The sequence below is a fragment of the Anoplolepis gracilipes genome, chromosome 2 (genome assembly GCF_047496725.1).
Source record: "Anoplolepis gracilipes chromosome 2, ASM4749672v1, whole genome shotgun sequence".
Lineage (NCBI taxonomy): Eukaryota > Metazoa > Arthropoda > Insecta > Hymenoptera > Formicidae > Anoplolepis > Anoplolepis gracilipes.
This window is the reverse complement of record NC_132971.1, coordinates 11,110,491-11,129,730: the sequence shown is the minus strand read 5'-3', so window position 1 is coordinate 11,129,730 and position 19,240 is coordinate 11,110,491. Positions and strand designations below refer to the sequence as shown.

The following is a 19,240-nucleotide window of genomic DNA, read 5'->3' as shown; positions in this document are numbered from 1 at the left end:
AACGAGCTTGACAATTAAGTACTGTCTGTCATCCACGAACGTTCGTTCGTTCGTTCGTTCGTGACAAACAGAGGTTTGCGGTACGACTCTCAATTTTAAACCTATTGTAATCTCCGAACAATTGCTCGCAAATATGAGATGCAACTGCGGCGGAAATGCTCTCAACAGTTATTCCGAGGAGAAAGCTCGACAACGAAGTACAAGTAAATTTGAAGTTTCTGTGGCAATAGTATGCGATAGACGTATCAGACTCTGGAATAAATTTAGAAAATGAGAAAAATTTTCTCATTTTCGGAATGAAGAGTCCACTGGAATTATTTAATCTAAAATATATTTTTCTTTCGCGCACACAGATACAGATACACACACGCACACACACGTGGGAACTTTCTTACGGTTAAATAATGTTTTAATAATGCATGACAATCAGGTTGAATCGCGCGGGACTTGCTCGTGCATTCAGCATAAGCTTAGCATAATTTCACATCGTCGGACGATAGTATTGCTATAAAAGGGAAAGTACCGCTCTCTTAATGAGATGCCCGTTATACATGGCTTCCAGATGTCCGTGATGCCCTATTGCAAGCGTGAGCGGCGGCAACTTCCTCGTTCCTGTGCGAAAATTTTAACGCTAGGTGAACATTGAAACGCGCGCGAACGACACGCGGAGACTGCAGCAATAGATTCTTGTGTCTCGTTATTTTAAATTAGAGAGCCCGGAATTCCGGGAACGAGTGCATCAGCGATACAGCGATACTCTTGTGTTGTTCCTATGTTTATCTCAACTGCCGCACAGCTTCTACCTGCCTAGCTGACTCTGGAGGATCGCTAAAGAATTTATATAGAGGCACATATATTATACACGATGCGTATGTGTGTTTGTATATATATATATATATATACACGTCGCGTGTATACACAGTGTGTGTACACAGTATATAACAGAAATCGCACGTTCTCTCGAATTGAAAAAAATACTAGACATTTAATTAGAAATAATATAAAATTTACGATTAGTTAATTATAAAAGTATACGTATTTTATTGACGTCTAAATTAGAATGAATTTTTTTCTCAGCAGGAAATATGTGTTATAATCTTCATTCGTTCATTCGTGATATAAAAGAAAGTTATCTCAACTAATGTTTCTTAACCGTATATATGTCTTAATTTATAATGTCGAGAAATATTTAGTTGGCATAGTGTCTAGTTGACATGTCTAGTAAATGATAAAGAGCCTCTATCTTATGATCATATTTTATGATAAACTTATCGCAAACATTATCAGCAATCTGTCATTTTCTACTAACCGATTTTGATGCATCATTTGTTGCCTATTTTGTTTCATTCCAACGTCACTAGATAATATTTGCGTACACAAAATGAAAAAATTAATTAAATTACAAGTAAAATTGCAATTTATACAAAATATTGTTATAAAATTAATATGATTGATAATTTAAGAAAGTAAAGTATGACAAATTTTGTATTTCTTTTCATTAAACACTTATCTTTTAAATATATATGACAAATTTGACAACAAAAAAAAAGAACTTGTAGACTTTAAAATTCTATTGAAAAGGATCTAAAGAATATCTGAAAGAGTAGGATGTCTGTTGACACCTTTGCACAACATCTTGCCGACATTAATTCTATCTGGGGATTTACGAATATTGTTTATCCGGAAGAAACATCTTCCTGTTTCTGAATTTGAAACGATGATTGACATAGTGGCGTGTGGAATTTAATTGTAGAGATTAGTTGATTACCCCTGCGAAGCCCCGTAACTCCTCGCTAATTGAATCTGACAAGGGGAAGGGAGCAAAGGGGGTTGGCTAGTAAATCGAATTAGCAGTTACCTCGGTTATTTACCAGCATCAGACGATTCTCCACGAGACATGTTCCGCTCAAGTGATTCGACAGAGGGAGAGAAAGAGAAAGAATTTTCTTTGCTACAGTACAAACGTCCCACGGTGAAATGAGAAACGAAGCGCAGAATTGGACGCTAAAGACATTGTGCATGTTATGGGACACGTTGTCTTATATAAATACATCCCTCGAGCATTCACGTAACTGGAAAAACAATGGAAAAATAAGAATAAAAAAAAATTACAGTGGCAAGACAGAAAAAATTGAACAATTTTTATATATATATATACATATATCTCAAAATAAAGATACTATATGTACGGAAAATTATATATAGTATATATATATATATATATATATATATACATATCTAAAGATAAGTAAAGATATTCTCCAATTCAAGAGATTTTCAAGCAAAAGTCTCTCAATTTAAACTCTCATTCCACAATTCCGAATTCAATTCTAGAGTTGTTTTGTATTTTATAGTTAGGAAAGTATTCTACTCGCGGTGTGAGCGTGTCGAATAGTTTCGCCGGAAATTGAGGGTCACAAAACGCGTTGCGTTGCTCAACCGACGTAAATGGGAAGAAAATTCCACAAACTCTCTTGTTCGCCATAAGCCACCCTCTCGCGAAAGAGATTCGCAGTCCATCCAAGAATTTCGTATGCATAGTTGTACAGTACCGACATTGCAGATTACTTATTATCAAGAATATGCACGGTGTAAGAATTTTAAAGAATTGCGCGATCTTATTAAAATTTTATTAATAAATTTCCAAAACCTAACAGATTTAACCTCGCAGATTAAAGATATTAAAGTAGATGAATCTACGAATAGTTACGCGCTCAATGTGATCCTTTGTTGTATTATTTTCTTTTTATTTTTATTTCCTGTGTAATATACCTAAATCGATATAAGTAATATTTTTACTTTAATGTAAATATAAAATATATACATATATGTATGTAAATAGATATAGTAATTTTCTTTTTTTCTTTTATCGCTTCTTTTTTTCTTTATTTAATAAATCTTTGTGCGTGTATATACTTTATACACTTAAAATGAAATAGTATACTTACGTTTTGCAGATATAAAGCAGAGAGAATGTAGCATACATAGAAAATGTAGCTAAAAGAGACAAAGCTTCATTAAATCATTATATAAAGAGAACTTGAATTAAATTTTATATATTTAATTTAAAGACGTATCAAGTATAGTTTTTCGATTTATATTCTCTAAGAAAACAAATATTCAATTGCGTCTTTTCTTTATGGTAATTAATAGGTCAATTATCTGAGTGTAAAAAAGCATCGTATTTTTCGGTCTCAAAAAAATGAGCGATTCGTAAATATATCTAAAGATGATAAATTCGTAAATATATCTAAAGATAAAACTTATAGTAGATAAAAAAAGTAGCTAATTTAAGTGACGATTAATTATGTAGATTATGCGGCTATCAAGTAACCGCGTGGCCGCATTTTTGGTTAGATAGAAGGGAGAAACTGCGGCCGGAGAATAGTCGGAAATGTTCAGGGATCCTTCCCAAGATGACGCGTAATTAAAATAACGAAACACAACAGCTCTCACGTAATTCCCAAAGATCCATCTCTTCCCGCGGTTCGTACATTAACAAAGATATTATACTACTGCCTGTGCTTGACCTCGTATTTAGAAGTAAGGTAAGAATGACACTATTTATACCTAGTGTAATTTCTTGACCTTCTTTCAGAAAACTGTACAAGATTTGCGAAAATGTGTGCGATATACTTTATATAATTTATATTTCAATTTATCGTGCGTTCTCTAGAAGTAGACTATAATTGCGCAAATTTAATTTTATATAAAATATAAAATGGATTTCTAATAATTTTATACTTTTTTATAAAAATTAAACTTTTGCAAGTAAATTTTTTAATAATTATTTAACATGGATAAGTCAAAGTAAAAATCAATTATCTTGACAGGTATTTTGGTATGAAAGAAATTTTACACAGACTTTATCATTCATGTAAAACTGTGAAAAAAGTATCTAAATTGTATAAAAACGGCTTAAGCATTTATAAGATGCTTAAAAAATGATCACGCGCGAAATGTCATAATTAGCATATTGTGCCGATATCTTTTCTTCATTTTTATTCGATTTTTGAAATATTCATAAAAAGAATTCTCCGTGCAAATTTATCACAAGAGTGGAAAATTTTCAAATAATAATTGCAATTGCACTGACCTAATAATATCAGAGCGCATGAAACTGATGCTCTCCAAAATTGTTTTATAATGAACAAAGATTGTTAAAATGAAATTGCAATCTTCTAAATAACGCGAGGAAATCAGTTTCACAAATTACGTTTACAAGACAAGTTGCAGCACGTAAATATAAATACGACTATTTAACAACGTTTAAAAGACTTTGCAAAGAACTAATAAAAAGAGAAAAAAGTTTATACAAAATTTTTCTCATAAAAGTTGCTAGATATATAATAAAATATAAAGAAGACATGTCTGAAAAAAATTAATTAAATATGTAAAAAATAATATAATTTTATCAAAAATCTATTATCTATTAAAAATATATATATATATATTAAAAAATAATACTACATTTATAAACTTTAATCATTATATAAATTCTTCATTAAAAAGTAAAATATATTATAAATAATATAATATAATATAAGTATACTGTACACACATACCTATTAGTGTAAAATGTGCAAACAATAAATTGTTTATTTGCATATAATCAAATAATAATTTTATCGGAGAAATATTAATTATTAATATATTAATTATATTAATTAATATATTGATAATTATATATAATTGTATTAATATTAATATTTAATTGTATTAACACATTCATAATATTTTACGATATATATATATATATATATATATATATATATATATATATATATATACCTAGTCGTTAAAAATAAGAACATAGCTGTGATATTAAATTTTTTTAGAATATTAAAATATCTCAAAAAGATTTAAAAGCGCCATTTGTCCACTTTTTTACAAAAATTATATAAAATTATATATATATTTTTTATGTAATACGTATTGTGCGTATTATTTTTTCACTTATTAATATAAAATTGATACTTTAGAAAGAGTAAAATGAATCGGAATGAATTGCCAATGCAAATAATTTTTAGAAATCTTTGAAAATAAAAAGGATATATTTTGTAAGTAAAGTTTCGAATTAATGATAAGATGGTGTAACACATCATGTAGCATGTGTAAATCAACGAAAGATTGTATCATATTTTTTAAATTTAGCGATGGCTATTCATCTGGACATAAAGCGCAGATATGTGTGTAACATATACGGCCAAGATAAGCCTGTCGACAAAATAAATGCGAGTATATGTTATACCATAGAATATCAGAGCTATATACATATATATATATATATATATATATATATATATATATATAGTGTGTGATTTATACACGTAATGTGCACTAGGCAGTGAATATCTTTAATACTTATACGAGATGCATTTTTAGAAGCAAGCAAACACTAAATGTCAATGTAGTAGAAAATAAGAAAGTATAGAGATTATATATAGAGATTATAATATGTATAGATTTCTTTCTTTTATGCTGCTAAATCAGATGAAAAATAATGAATGAGACATATATTTTTGTAAGAAAAATGCAAAATATAATATTGATGCCAGTTAATTAATGATGACGTGTTATAGATACCTGATAGTCAAGATGTATCTGCTTCGTTGCACTTTGGAAATGACGCCGTTAAATATGCAAAGAGGATTTCCATTCCGAGAAGGCGGATCGTCGATACCGATATTAACGTATAATATACGACGAGCATTTTGTGACACTTCCAACAATTTTTCCCGCGTATATAAAATTTATTTTTAGACAATAACTGCGATAATTGTGGACAAATCCGCGTGCATTCCGCGAGTGACCGCCACTCGAAATTTATCGAACTACAAATTACTGGTCGAGATATCGAAACGATATTGATGTTTAGGATGCGTTCGGAAAAACGCTATTTGCGAAACACATTGTTCTATCTTTGTTCAATTTTAGTAACAAAGATAGAACACGATATTTTTAGTACGAAGTGTTTCTCTAAACGCACCCTTAGACCTCTAGTACAAAATCCACAATAGTCCATATTAATATTTTTATATATTATTTATAATATTGCATAATTTAATATTATATAATTAATAATTTTATAATTTTATATATAATATAAATAATTTTATATTCTATTGAAATATATATTTTTTTATATTAATAATACAATAATTATTATTTGCATTGACAATTTATTCTGTTTCATTTACTTTTCAAAGTTCAATTTTATATTAATAGTACTATGTAATTTCAATTTCAACATGTTAACAATAAAAACTAAAAAAATTTATTAACATAGATAAGATCGATAGATAAGACAGTTGATATGGACTGCTGCAGAATCTTCTCACTCCCTATCCGTGCTTAATCTCGTCGTCATTAGTATACTTGAAACATTAAATTTCTGCAAATGACGACCCGAGATAAAATCGCAAGATGTTGGTCAACACATCACATAACAAAATACAACAAAATATAACAAAAACACATATTGGATATTTGATATGGACGGTTTGTTGCTCGGTAAATAAATTTTGAAACCGAGCTACAAAGATGACTTTTTTCAACTCGACTACAGAATTTATCTATCGCATTTTTTCTTTTTTTTTCTAAATACAGAATATCTATATATCAGACCTTCAATCGTATCGCCAATCGTTATGGCAAGAAATTCACGTGGGAGCATAAAGCACTTGATGGATTTCAAAATTAAAGATGTTGCCAGCTGCAGAGTTAAAGATAGTTACCATTAACGGCCGAGGAGTTCGCAAGCAAGAGATTACCGGGATCTACTGGGAATTACTTCTACATAACAATCTCAAGCTAGATAGTACTCTATACCAAGATTGATCGCTGACAGATCTCGCGATACCAAATGTAATATATATATTTCGAGAAATAATATATACGATCTTGTCCGAAATAATAGATGCTGTACAGTTCTTAAAGTATCTACATGAGAAAAACAATCCGATTTCATTAGCCACAAGCTACGAATGAGAAAATTACAAATTAGTTGAAAACCGAGCATTGGCATGTTGTGATATCAATGTAAATAGGATCAATGTATACATTATTTTGAAATACATAAGAATAAATGTTGCATTTTAATTGTCTGTCGATCGCCTCTCTCAGGTGTTGTACGTGGCCATCATGTTTCGTAAACACTGGGACAACAAATCTGGGAAAGCAGATTGAGAGACTCACATTCCTCTAATCGAGTTTCTTTGAATTTTCTAACATAACATGTGACAAAAGAGGATCATTATGTTTTTAAGCCAGTTGGCTAATGTCAAATATCTTATAATAGTAATAATATAATTAATTATAGAGATCTGTTCCGGAATACTGGAAAAGTATAAATACATTATAAGTGAAAATTAGAATAAAAATTTCATGTAATTCGATTAAACTTACTCTGCTCATGCTAACATCTTTGCACACTGGACATCTCTCATCTACATCATCTTGTCTTTTTCTCAATTTTCTTGTTCAGAATTATATAATCCTTCAAATGATGCATGCAAAAAGCATGTAACAACAAATACTCGTTTCTTTCTTCTATCTACAAAAGAGTATCCTCGATAAAATATTACATACGTGCGAAAGTTAATTGTAATTACAATGTACATTTAAAATGTTAATTGAAAACAAGGTATTATAAAGTGAATAATACCTTGATGAGATAGGTAATTTGAAATATGAACAGTATAACGTTGAGATCCATCATTATAATAAATTTCGCTTCTTTTAACGTCGCTTGCATTAAATTCAAAACTTTGTCCGCTGTATTGTATAATGGAGTCGGTGTAATCTCTTTACATTCATGTTCCTTCGTCTTTAACACCTGCAAAATATTTGTCAGACTTATGTGAATATCGATTTATAATGAAAGGAACAGTATAGTATGGTACTAATGTATCATGTAACTTACCGCATTGCAAAATGATTGCAGATCATAACTTCTGATTTTCAAGTTTAATTCCTTTGCCGAGATTTGTATTATATATCGCAAATTAGACAACAAACGCTTGATTGACGCTCCCTACAGAAATATTATTTTAATTAGTTTCCTTTACTACAATCGTCATCTGATAATAATTTGTATCTAATATTAATTTCGACTAAAAAAAGTATATATTTACCCTAAATAGGGGAGGAATTGTTGATTACAGTCTTCCTATGCTGTTCCAATTTGATACTTTTAATATAAACATTCTCTGTATCAAGACATCAAATTGAACTGTGGTCGTAGCCTATTATTAAATCCGGATCTATTTTCTGCATTAAAATTAATAGCTTTTCAAGTAATTTACTTTCGGTTTCGCATTTTATTAGTTTAGTATTCGTGATCTTCAAGGCATCCCTATTTATCACAGCCACGGAATCTCTCGCCGATGTGTGACACCTGTAAAAAATTGCAAATCAATCACAAGAGTTTCATTAATATCTTGATAGACAAATCAGGAAATATCCTATGATTTAAAGATTAATGAAAAGAAGAAGTATTATCTTATCTCTAAATTATGATTAAAATATTTTTTGCTATTTGTTTTTTAATTACAAAATAATATTTGGAAATGTCAATGATAATTATTTATGATAATTGAAACAATCAATAAATGATATTATATAAAATCAATAAATGATATGATATAAAAATAAACATACAACAAAATTAATAATCATAAGATCTTGATGCTTTTCTTATCGATATTATACTTGTGATGAATTAATACAATCATCATCACTTCATTCAGCTTTGCATTCAAAGATATTCTCACATTCAAGATCTCTATCACCATTGATGGCTTGGATTTCTCTTGGGAACACAGCAATATATTGTCCATATCTGAGCTAACCACCTGTTGCATCATATAGTATAAACTGTATTCAAAAATTCGTTTTTCTCTACTATTCCATATGACAAATGCGCGTTACTTACTATTTGTAGACATCAGGCGAATCATCCCACGATGAACGATATATTCTTAACGTCTAAACAACAGGGTCCTTTAATCTTTTGTTCTATATTTTCTCTATAAGTAATAATTCTAATGCATTCACTGTTGTATCGAAGACGCATTCTATTGCAGGATCCAAATAATCAATATTGATCGCTGGATAGCGCGCATTATATCTAATTTCCAAATAGGCAGATGTTCTTGACGACTCCTTCTCAAAAAAATAATACTTTGTCTCTTTGCAGTTAAATTCCATTACATGCAGCTTATTGGCAAATTCATCAAATTCCTTATACACGTTCTTCATGATAGTTAATTGTAATTTGTTTTGATGTTTTTATCTGTAATTTAAATCCATAAAAAGATTAGCATATTTGAATCAAATAGTAACTCAAGTAAAAGTTAATGAAAAATTATATGCACACATATTTTCTAGATAAGAGAAATATTTTCCTTGGTATATAATGCATCATGACACCACACAAACAGTACACATCATGTTTTATAGGTTTTGCCAAAGAGATATATAATTCCAAGATTTTTGTACAAATTTTCGTACACAGCCAAATAACAGAACCTGAATACTTCTTCCTTACCTTTTGTTTTAATCAACTGCAGTATTATTTCCGTCAAATCAATAGCGTTACCGATATTTATATTTTTAATGAAAATTTTACATCTGTAGTAGTCTGTACGTTTATTTCATTCTTTTGAGGTATAACATTTTTATTCGTTGGCAATGAAAATTCAATATCCACCATCAAAATCTATAGCAGACAATTAAAATGTATTTCACATTTTTATGTATAAAACTTAAAGAAATATTTAATAAGAGATGAGATAATAAAAAAAGTGGAACTCACATCCATCATCTTCCGCCGCATCTTCGATTATCTGACTTGCACTTTATACAATATTATTAGATTCTATTGATTTTGTTATATCTTGTTCTTCTGGCTTTGAATTTTTTTTCTACTTTCAAACAATTATTTGACTCTATTGATTTATATTCTTTTTTGTAGCACATCAAATATCATCCAACAGTCATCTATATCCTCAATTATTTGACTTACACTTTGTGCAATATTCATTCCATTGATATGACCGCATTTTATTCTTCTAGTTTTTCAAATATTTCTGGTTTATGGATAAAAATTGATAATTTTTTGTCTGCAATCAATTTACCATTAAAAGTTAAAACTCCTGTAAACTACTAATAATCACATTTAATAGTATACGTACAATTTAAATACAATCTATTGACTCACGTAATGTCCAAGTGAACTGCATAACAAATTTATTTTTATTGTTGTTTGCTGGTTTAGGACTATTTGTTGTCTCCTTACTTGCAGATATTCCACTCAGCAACTCTCAAAATATCATCTTTAGTCACTGTATTAGAGCCTCTTCTAGAAGGCATATTCCTAATCAGAGTTTGAATAGCCTCTCTTTTCCTATGTTCTTTTTCTCTTTTCTTTCTAATCATTATATCTGTTTCTTTTTTTGCTTCTGGAATATTTTCTTAAGTCAGATCATCATCAAAAATCTGCTTTCTGTCTTCAATGTATCCACCTTTTCCTACAATTTAAGTTATCATTCAATTTAAATTCAATATGTATACTTTAATTTCTATGAAAAATTCTGTAAAGGTTTAAATTTCTTTTTTTCAAAATATTTTTCAAACAAATTGTTGTTTAATATAAACTGTTTTATTTATGAAACATTTTATATTTTTCTTTAAAATAAGAAAAACTTTTATACCATCGTCACCTATTCAATTGTTCCGCTGATGTTTCAGAATAATATTGCTAGTCTTTCTCATCCACTTTGTCATATATTTTCTTCTTCAATCTCATATTTGTGTTTTCCACTTCGACTTTCCTTCAATCTCGCCAAAGCTGAGAGTGCCAGTCTTATCACTCTTTTGACGCTTGATTGTCCTGTCAAATGCTAATTTTTAGAACAAAAAATGCTTGCAATACTGTTTTATAAGTAACAAAATAATAATAATGCAAAATAAAGCGATTCAATTTATCCTTATTGTTTATTCTATAATTAATTTCTTGTTAACAATCATAAAATCAATGTTTATTGAATCATCAGTTATACAAATTCTAAATGTAAACAAACGATAAGAAGAAAATACAGTAGTGTTTAGAAATATACACTACACCTGGTTGTAAATATATAATCACAGAATTATATCATTTTCGCATAATAATCGGCAAATTACTTACGAATCATTCCTGTACATTTATCAGCAGAAACATACAAATGCCATTTCACGTTGAGATATATAATTCGGCAAGTGATTTTGGCGGGAGATAAATTTTGATGGATTTAAGATTTGTTTGCATAAAGCCCGTATCAGATGCTATATATGCATTAAAAATTGAAATTTGACCAATCAGATATCAAAGAAATTTTAATTCTTTTTGTTCCTGATTAGTCAAATAGCCAACACTTGATTAATCAAAAAATATATATTTATATATATATATATATTTATTTATGATATATTTTATATAATTATTATAATTATATTTTAATATTTTAAATTGAATTTTTATGTTTATAAATTTTTAGCTTATCCATTTTGATATTATATCGTGTTGCGGTGTAAATTTCAAAGTTTTTAAAAAATGGTTTGCATAATATTTTTTTATGATTTCTTTTAAATATTAAATAAGTATTCCAAGTGTTGATAAATTGTGTTATAAAATATATATCTTTCTCACACACACATCAATTGACATTTGACGTCGCGACTGTATCGCTTAGTTCAAATAATTCTCGCATTATGGTACTGATGGCGCTACAGATGTTTGACAGCTGTCCGTGGTTATATCAGGTTATATAGATTATGTATATTTCATGCTTGAATTTCAATCCGTCAAACTGATCCTGTAACGAACTTCGGAGTGAAGATTTTATGTTTAACGAACAACACGGCGCGAAGAGGGTAAATATTCTCTTAATTCGAAATATTCGCGTAATGATACTTTTTTCTCTGATCAAACTTGAGTTCGTCGTTTAAAAATCTGCATTAATTCGCGATTGTTTTTTGCCGGTAGTAAAATTTCTAATCGGAGAGAACTTCGGAATCCGAATGACTCTCGTATAACCACACAACTAACATTCACCATGGATGAGTGAGTGATAAAAAAAAAAAAAAAAATACACGAAACACTAACTTCTCTCATCTCATGTCGATTGTGTCTCTGTGTTATTATTGATAAGAAACATGTTTTGTTACAATTAATTGACTTTTATAAAGCACTATTTTTTTTAAAAAACATAGGTACCACCATGTCAATGTTTATGAAAGTCATTGATTTTCTTATATTTTATTGTTTGCACATTTTTTATCAGTTTAGTACATAAAAACTATGAAATTTGAGTGTCGCATTTTATTGAATATTCTTTGTGATACAAACTTTTGTTATGAAAGCAACAAAACACCTTTGCTGCGCTATAGTATTTTAATCTTTATATACGAGTCATTTTTATATAATAAAACATTTTCAGTTATAATGTCGAAGACACACAGTCCAACACATTTTAATGGAGAAGTAGACAACATTTATTATCCAGACTTTAATGCGGATATTAATAAGCAGATGCGAGTTCCTAAAAGCATTCGTGTAAACGGGGATTACATAGATCAAGATAGTGCTACAAATACATCGACGTGGAATCAAATGTCTAATACAGAGAAACTTGAAATGCATGTGCCAGACAGGATTCTTGTCGTTGGTGAGATTTTAACTTAAATAGTTTTATCTATTACATATTTTTATATTACAAGAATTTTTTATATAATTTTGCTATATTTTTGTAATAAACTTTTGTAATAAATAATAAAGAAATTTATTATTATAGGACAAGACCAACATGTTGGTACCAAGGCACCTCCGCCAGAAATTGTTTTAGAAAATGCTGTGATGCGTACAGAGCCTGCTATAGTCAGAGTACAGGTAATATATCTCGAAGGAACTGTGGAATGACAGCATCTGTTATTAAATATTACTTTCATTGACAGACTCCTCCAAGAATTTTGACTCTGGACAATCATTATTTCCCAACGGTGGATGAAGAGGAGCCTTTGCCACATGTCGACGATGAAATTGTAAGTCCAGTGAATGTAAGACCTAGGACATACAATGCAGAAACACAGATAGTGAAACATGTCAGGTATAAAAATTTAGAACATTAAAGAAACTTTGTTAAATTTTTTATTTCTTACTTTTTGTGTTCTTATTATGCAGAGAACAAACGCCCTCTTACAATGCTCTCGACGTGTCTCTGCCACCCAGCGAAGAAGTTCAACACTTACGTCGTCAAGTAGGTAAATTGAATCGCAGAGTGATGGCACTTGAATTAGACATGCTGCATCGTCAGCAAAGAGACAGGATTTTGTATATTGCGACTATAGCGTACTTTATTTTGAAAACCTTTTCCTGGTTAACCAGAAACTGAGCTGTCGATTGAATAAGAGAAAAGAAAGAAAGAAATTTCAGAGATTTGTTTTGTTAGAAGAAGCTATGTTTTTTAACAGAATCTTGGATCACTCTTGCTGTAAGAAAGTATAACTAAAGACTTTTTATCACAGTCTTGTAAAATGAATCATCAAAAGAGATAAACGACGTATATAATATAAGATAGATGTGCATGAGTTTCTAACGCAATTAGATGACACGTGAAATATATTGAAAGCATGACGATCGATTCTTTGCTGTATTAAAAAGTAAGTCTGGCTTTAGAAGGACGTGTATGTATTGTATTAGATTTGACAATATATATATATATATGTTATTGTTAATGTATATACAGCAATTTGTGACACTATAATAAATTGAGTTAATTTTCATATAATGTAAATGTAGGAAATGTAACACGAATTATGTTCACTGAAATGCGCATTATTTCCTTTCTCACAAGTTATTAATGAAGTGTTTACGAATCGATTTATTTTTGTCACGTTCGATCGTGAATATTATCTATGATTATCTGAACATCTTATCTAAATTGATTTACTTCAACAGTATATAGTGGCGTTATATATATATATATATATATATAGTTGCGTTTTCACTGTGGCCATAGCACTCAAAGCTGTAATCTTGTCCAATATATATTGCGATTAATAAAGTTATATTATTATAGACAACATATTTTACAATGTAAAGAGTGTACCTGTATAAAAGTAATTAGGAGTGCTATTGTAGGAAATATTATTCTTATGTAAGAAGACTCTCCTTGTGATATAACTTTCTCTTTAAATCTCACTATTTGTTATTAAAATTATGTATGATGATTGCTTTCCTAGATTATAATAAAGGTGTGTATTAATCTCGCAAAATCCAATTTTTATTATTATATATTATTTTTACATCTTCCAAAAACAATTTATAAAAACATTATTCTCCGTTGATATCTGCGTACGAATTTCAATCAAATATCTACGATATAAGAATGTGTATCAGGCTTAATACAGGTTTATATCGAGCGTCCGGTTGATTCTAATGTCCATTTTTTGGCTACTTTTTATTCGATACAAAAAAGCTGTAGGAGGGATGAAGAATGAGAAGAGATCCAAAGAGCGATTGAATAAAATAAACGGAGAGGGGCTTTCTCTCCCGAAATCGCGCCCGTCCACCGTATTCCGCGCTGGTGAAAAGCGGAGCGTATAGTGACATTCGTCGGAGACGATTCAGGTTGGCGTACCTGCGAGCGAATGCGGGAGGTCAGTGCACGTCACTCACCGTAAGTTATTTGCTTCGAGCCGTGGAATTCGAGTTCGCGAGCCGTTGTCGCGACGGCCCGTGGATAGCGTCTCTCTCTCTCGCAGCGGGTCCACGTTAGCCATCCCGTAAATCGTTCCTGAACTCGTCCCACGAGCGGGCCGAGGACATTTGGTGCGCGGTCTCAGGCTCCTCTCTCCAGGTCCGTGCTCACGGGGCGCCGACGGGCGGCCACGTCGGGGGCGCGCGCGCGCGCGCGGAGGAACAGCGGGAACAATCGCGTGGAATAGAGCGGAGAGCGGAATATCGCGGACGGTGTGACAGACCGTTCGCTGCCGGAGATCCTTGTTTCGGAATTAGCGCGAGTTGGTGTGCAGTTGGCATAACTTGGCCGGTCGCCGCGGAAGAGGAGAGACGAAGGTGGAGGTGGCGACCGTGCGACCGCTGGACGTAACCGCGCGACGAGCCGCGATCCCAACAGCCGGTGCTCGACGACGGAGTTCCCGAACGACCGCCTAGATTTTCTCCTGTAACACAACCTAGTCTTCTGTCTCTCTCTCTCTCTTTCTTTCTCTCTATCTCTCTCTCTCTCGGTCTCTTATCTCTCTCCCTTTCGTCCTCTCTCGACACGGGCGCCGCCGCCGCCGCCGTCGTTGTTCGACGCCGCCCCCGCTGACGACGACGACGACGACGACGACGACACAGCCGCGCGAATCGCAGGTTATGTCAAGCGGATTGGCAGGCGCTGTCTCAAACCAGGTCAGTGTGTTGTGTTGACGTGACGCGGACGCGACGTTACCGCTCTGTCTCCGCGGTAGACACCGAGACACGTACTTTCTTCTCTTTCCTCTCGTGCCTGCCCTCCCGGCTTCCCCCCTCCCTCCCTCCCTCCCTCCATTCCCCCGTACTACTGTCACGTCTCGTCGTGGATCGGCCCTTCTCTAAATTTTGTATGTTTTTTCATGCAACGGCATGCAGCGGATGAAAGGACAAACCGGCAACCAAGGTGAGCCCCTTACCTCCTCATTGCAACTATAATACTTGATTTTTTCTGTTACTTAACTTATATTTATATTTCTCTTGGAAGGAGTGTATGCTTGAATGAGAGCGATAATCGATGAAGCAGCGAAAGTAAACTCTTTTGTCAAAGAACAAATTACTCTATGTTAATCATTTGGATAAACATATATAATACTTGGAGAGACGTCATTGTGTGTACATTGATTGCAAAGTTTATAATCCGAGACTCTGAGAGGATTTACCTCTATATACGATAAAGAAATAAAGAAATTGGGATTGACAGAGAGTGTTTAAACATGTCTTATATTGTATATAAAAATAATCTAAATAGCGATTTATATATATATATTTAGACATACAGAGATAAAACTCGACAAAATGATTGAAATCCAAAACTTTCCTATCATACAGTTTACGACATCAAGTTTTGTATTTGACGCTCTTGGCTCTTGTTAATTTGCCGCTTGAATAAAACTAACGATAAAAGGTTGTAAATTTTGAAATTTTTCTTGATAATAGTACTTTGATATACGCTAACTTATCCTTACTTCAAAACATTATACTAATATGATGTTTATTAATAATTTTAAGTTGAACAATATATATGGACTGTTGTTTTCATGTTGCGTATATTGAATCGCAATATACTTATAATATATCTCTGAATATGAAGTAAATACATTTTTTGTTTCGACCGCAGTGAGCAATGGTCCTAAGGAACACCAGCAGCAACAACAGACGGAGCATGCCGCTGGCGAGGACACCGGCTTCGATTCGTGGCGAGGTGGCAACAATGCTCAGCATCACTCGAGTTATCCGATCGGTACCGGCGATCCGTACAGCCCGTACTATCCCGGCACTTCGTTCCCTTATCAGACCTTCGGCGCCGGCGATGGTACGTGGTCGAACGGCACCGACCCGGTCGCCTTTCTCTCCGGTTACGGCGGTCAAATAAGCCACGATGCTTACGGGGCGATGGACGGCATGTTCTCGGCGTCGGCGGCCGGCGGTGGTTTCAGCACCTTCGGTCAGCCGCCATTCAACTACTTCCACGGCAACGGCGACTTTAGCACATGGGGCACACAGAGAAGGACCAAGTATGAAGATTATTATCAACCACCGCGTGGCAACGAGAGCTATGCCAATCCGGCGGTGAGCGGCACTGGTGAGATTAAGAGCATCGAGCAAGGTGTGCAAGGCCTGTCAATCGGCGGCGGTGGCGGCGGTGGCGGTGGTGGTAGTGGTGGTGGTGGTGGTGGTGGTGAGCTACCACGACAAGATCAACAGCATCCGCAGCAACAAAGTACGGCACAGCAGATCAAGCCTGAGCCGAAGGAACCTAGAAAGATTACATGGGCGAGTGTGGCGAGCCAACCGGCAAAGCCGGTACCGCCGCTCTCGTCCACGCAGGGGATGAAGAAGAAAGCGGGCATGCCACCACCGCCAATTGTGCCGGGTAAACATAATATGGACATCGGGACGTGGGGAGAGGGCAAGTCTTCCGCGCCGCCGCCGCCTACGGCGCCACCGCCTCCGCAGGTGCAGCCACCAATTCCGCCACCACCGCCGCCCGTCCAGAGGCAACAGCGACCGCAGCACCAACAGCAGCAGCCACCTCAGCCGTGCTGGAATAGGCAACCATCCACAGCAGTGACTGCTACACCACCGCTCCCACAAACGCAGATCCACATGCCGCCGCAGTCGCAGCAACAGCATCAACAACAACATCATCACCATCACCATCATCATCATCAGCATCAACAACAACAACAGCAGCAGCAGCATCATCAACAATCGCAACAGCATCAACAGCAGCAACAGCAACTTTCCCAGGGCAACCCGTCGCATCCGGTTCTCGACGAACTGAAAGTGAAGAATGATTATAATCCCATAGAGTTTGATCAGACCGCGCCTGGTGCCAGGTTCTTTGTGATCAAATCTTATTCGGAGGACGACATACATCGATCCATCAAGTATGAAATTTGGTGCAGCACGGAACACGGCAACAAACGGCTAGATCAAGCTTATCGAGAGGCGAGTCGCGAGGGCGCGCCGCTTTATCTGTTCTTTTCTGTCAATGGATCTGGTCACTTTTGCGGAATGGCACAGATGGTCTCTCCCGTCGATTATCAGTGCAACAGTAGTGTCTGGTCGCAAGACAAGTGGAAGGGTCAGTTTCGCGTCCGTTGGATATACGTGAAGGATGTTCCTAATGTGCAACTGCGACACATTAAGCTCGAGAACAATGAGAACAAGCCGGTGACCAATTCGCGGGACGCGCAGGAAGTCCCGCACGCGAAGGGCGTCACGGTGCTGCGTATTCTGCACACCTATCGTCATTCTACAAGCATTTTCGACGATTTTGGGCATTACGAACGCCGACAGGCCGAGGAGGATCAGCGCAAGGTTCCGAACAATTCCGTACAACATCATCATTCTTCCTCTAATCACAGAAACAGAGGGCACGCCTCGGAAATGTCCAGAGATCACCATCAGCATGGCCATCAGTCTCATCTGCATCAGCGAAAGGTAAACATCTAAACAAGTTTTATATACTCTATATACACATTATTACTATATCATAACGAGACGATCTTCGAGCAAGATTGTCGATGGTAATTGCTCGATAAAAGTTTAATGGAATTTTGTTGTTGTTTCATTGTAGGAGCGCGGCCGTAGTGGCAGAGGAGGTTCGCGCCAGTAGCGCTGGGTATCGCGGAAACGTATTACCGTTACTAACAAGAGTAAACGACGTAAAAGGAGCATGCTGCGACTAATTATCACATTCTACCACTTATCTTTGCTTTCCCGGATCCATGATAGGCTTCGTCTGATTTCCCGTGACCGAACAACAACACTCGTCGTCGTCGTCGTCGTCGACATCGACATCATCGGCCGCATTGTTTTTTTGTTGAAATGATTAATCCGGTAATGAGATAACATTAGCGTCGCGTCGGCATCATCGTAAAATAATATGTATAATCGCAACTATTATGACAATGAAAAAGAAAAGCAGAAGGAGAAGGAGGAAGATAATACACTATTTCGAAGGATATTTGGCTAAACTCACTGACGATCGTAATGCGTATAGTGTGGTGTTGCGTGCTATTCATCGAAAGGTGTTTCTTAAACGTACAAATCATGCAATGGAACAGAAGATGGGGGAGAGAAGAGAAGAAACGAGACGCGCGGTCTATAGAAGAAAAAGAAAAAAAAGATAAAAATAAAAAACTGTAATATGTGGACTAATCCTTGTAAAATGCTTACACTTTTGTTGAAAATGGAAAAAAATCTATACAAGAACTACTATATTATATAAACAAGTGTCATTTGGATTGGTTATATCGTTTTAAACACCAATGTGAACATTTAATCTGGTGCCTGCAGCTATTCGAAAAGGTTCGAATTCCCCCTTAATTGTTATAAAGGTGCAGGGGGGGGGGGCTTGTTATTACAACGTTCTCAGTTGTATTTATAATCATCTTGCTTGACAAAATGAATTATATTATATAATTTTATATC

General features: G+C 34.2%; 2 protein-coding genes and 2 pseudogenes across 5 annotated transcripts; 2 read left to right on the top strand and 2 right to left on the bottom strand.

The window, feature by feature from the left end:
* Positions 1 to 5,365: 5,365 nt before the first annotated feature.
* Positions 5,366 to 9,838, bottom strand: LOC140676264 (DNA polymerase alpha catalytic subunit-like; annotated as a pseudogene).
* A 358-nt stretch (positions 9,839 to 10,196) lies between these two features.
* Positions 10,197 to 11,198, bottom strand: LOC140676263 (DNA polymerase alpha catalytic subunit-like; annotated as a pseudogene).
* Positions 11,199 to 11,774: 576 nt separating this feature from the next.
* Tango11 (transport and golgi organization 11) lies at positions 11,775 to 14,316 on the top strand. 2 transcript variants are annotated; one of them, XM_072886802.1, is made up of 5 exons: positions 11,775 to 11,916; positions 12,483 to 12,710; positions 12,837 to 12,931; positions 12,997 to 13,148; positions 13,223 to 14,316. In XM_072886802.1, the coding sequence occupies exons 2-5, from the start codon at positions 12,488 to 12,490 to the stop codon at positions 13,431 to 13,433; spliced, it is 681 nt and encodes a 226-aa protein (XP_072742903.1). In that variant the 5' UTR covers positions 11,775 to 11,916; positions 12,483 to 12,487; the 3' UTR covers positions 13,434 to 14,316. The 2 variants fall into 2 exon arrangements, with proteins under 2 accessions (XP_072742903.1, XP_072742902.1); XM_072886801.1 differs by lacking the exon at positions 11,775 to 11,916 and adding an exon at positions 11,957 to 12,106.
* A 268-nt stretch (positions 14,317 to 14,584) lies between these two features.
* Ythdf (YTH domain-containing family protein) lies at positions 14,585 to 18,875 on the top strand. Of its 3 annotated transcripts, none has more exons than XM_072886795.1 (4): positions 14,585 to 14,720; positions 15,677 to 15,704; positions 16,419 to 18,247; positions 18,384 to 18,875. In XM_072886795.1, the coding sequence occupies exons 2-4, from the start codon at positions 15,680 to 15,682 to the stop codon at positions 18,420 to 18,422; spliced, it is 1,893 nt and encodes a 630-aa protein (XP_072742896.1). In that variant the 5' UTR covers positions 14,585 to 14,720; positions 15,677 to 15,679; the 3' UTR covers positions 18,423 to 18,875. The 3 variants fall into 3 exon arrangements, with proteins under 3 accessions (XP_072742896.1, XP_072742895.1, XP_072742894.1); XM_072886794.1 differs by lacking the exon at positions 14,585 to 14,720 and adding an exon at positions 14,754 to 15,227; XM_072886793.1 differs by lacking the exon at positions 14,585 to 14,720 and adding an exon at positions 14,754 to 15,457.
* The last annotated feature ends 365 nt before the right edge of the window (positions 18,876 to 19,240 follow it).

Coding starts and splice junctions, on each gene's coding strand:
- Tango11 (XM_072886801.1), top strand. Junction 12,711..12,836: donor AGACAGGATTCTTGTCGTTG/GTGAGATTTTAA, acceptor TTATTATTATAG/GACAAGACCAACATGTTGGT. Junction 13,149..13,222: donor CAGATAGTGAAACATGTCAG/GTATAAAAATTT, acceptor CTTATTATGCAG/AGAACAAACGCCCTCTTACA.
- Ythdf (XM_072886793.1), top strand. CDS start 15,422: ATGTCAAGCGGATTGGCAGGCGCTGTCTCAAACCAG. Junction 15,458..15,676: donor CAGGCGCTGTCTCAAACCAG/GTCAGTGTGTTG, acceptor AACGGCATGCAG/CGGATGAAAGGACAAACCGG. Junction 18,248..18,383: donor CTCATCTGCATCAGCGAAAG/GTAAACATCTAA, acceptor GTTTCATTGTAG/GAGCGCGGCCGTAGTGGCAG.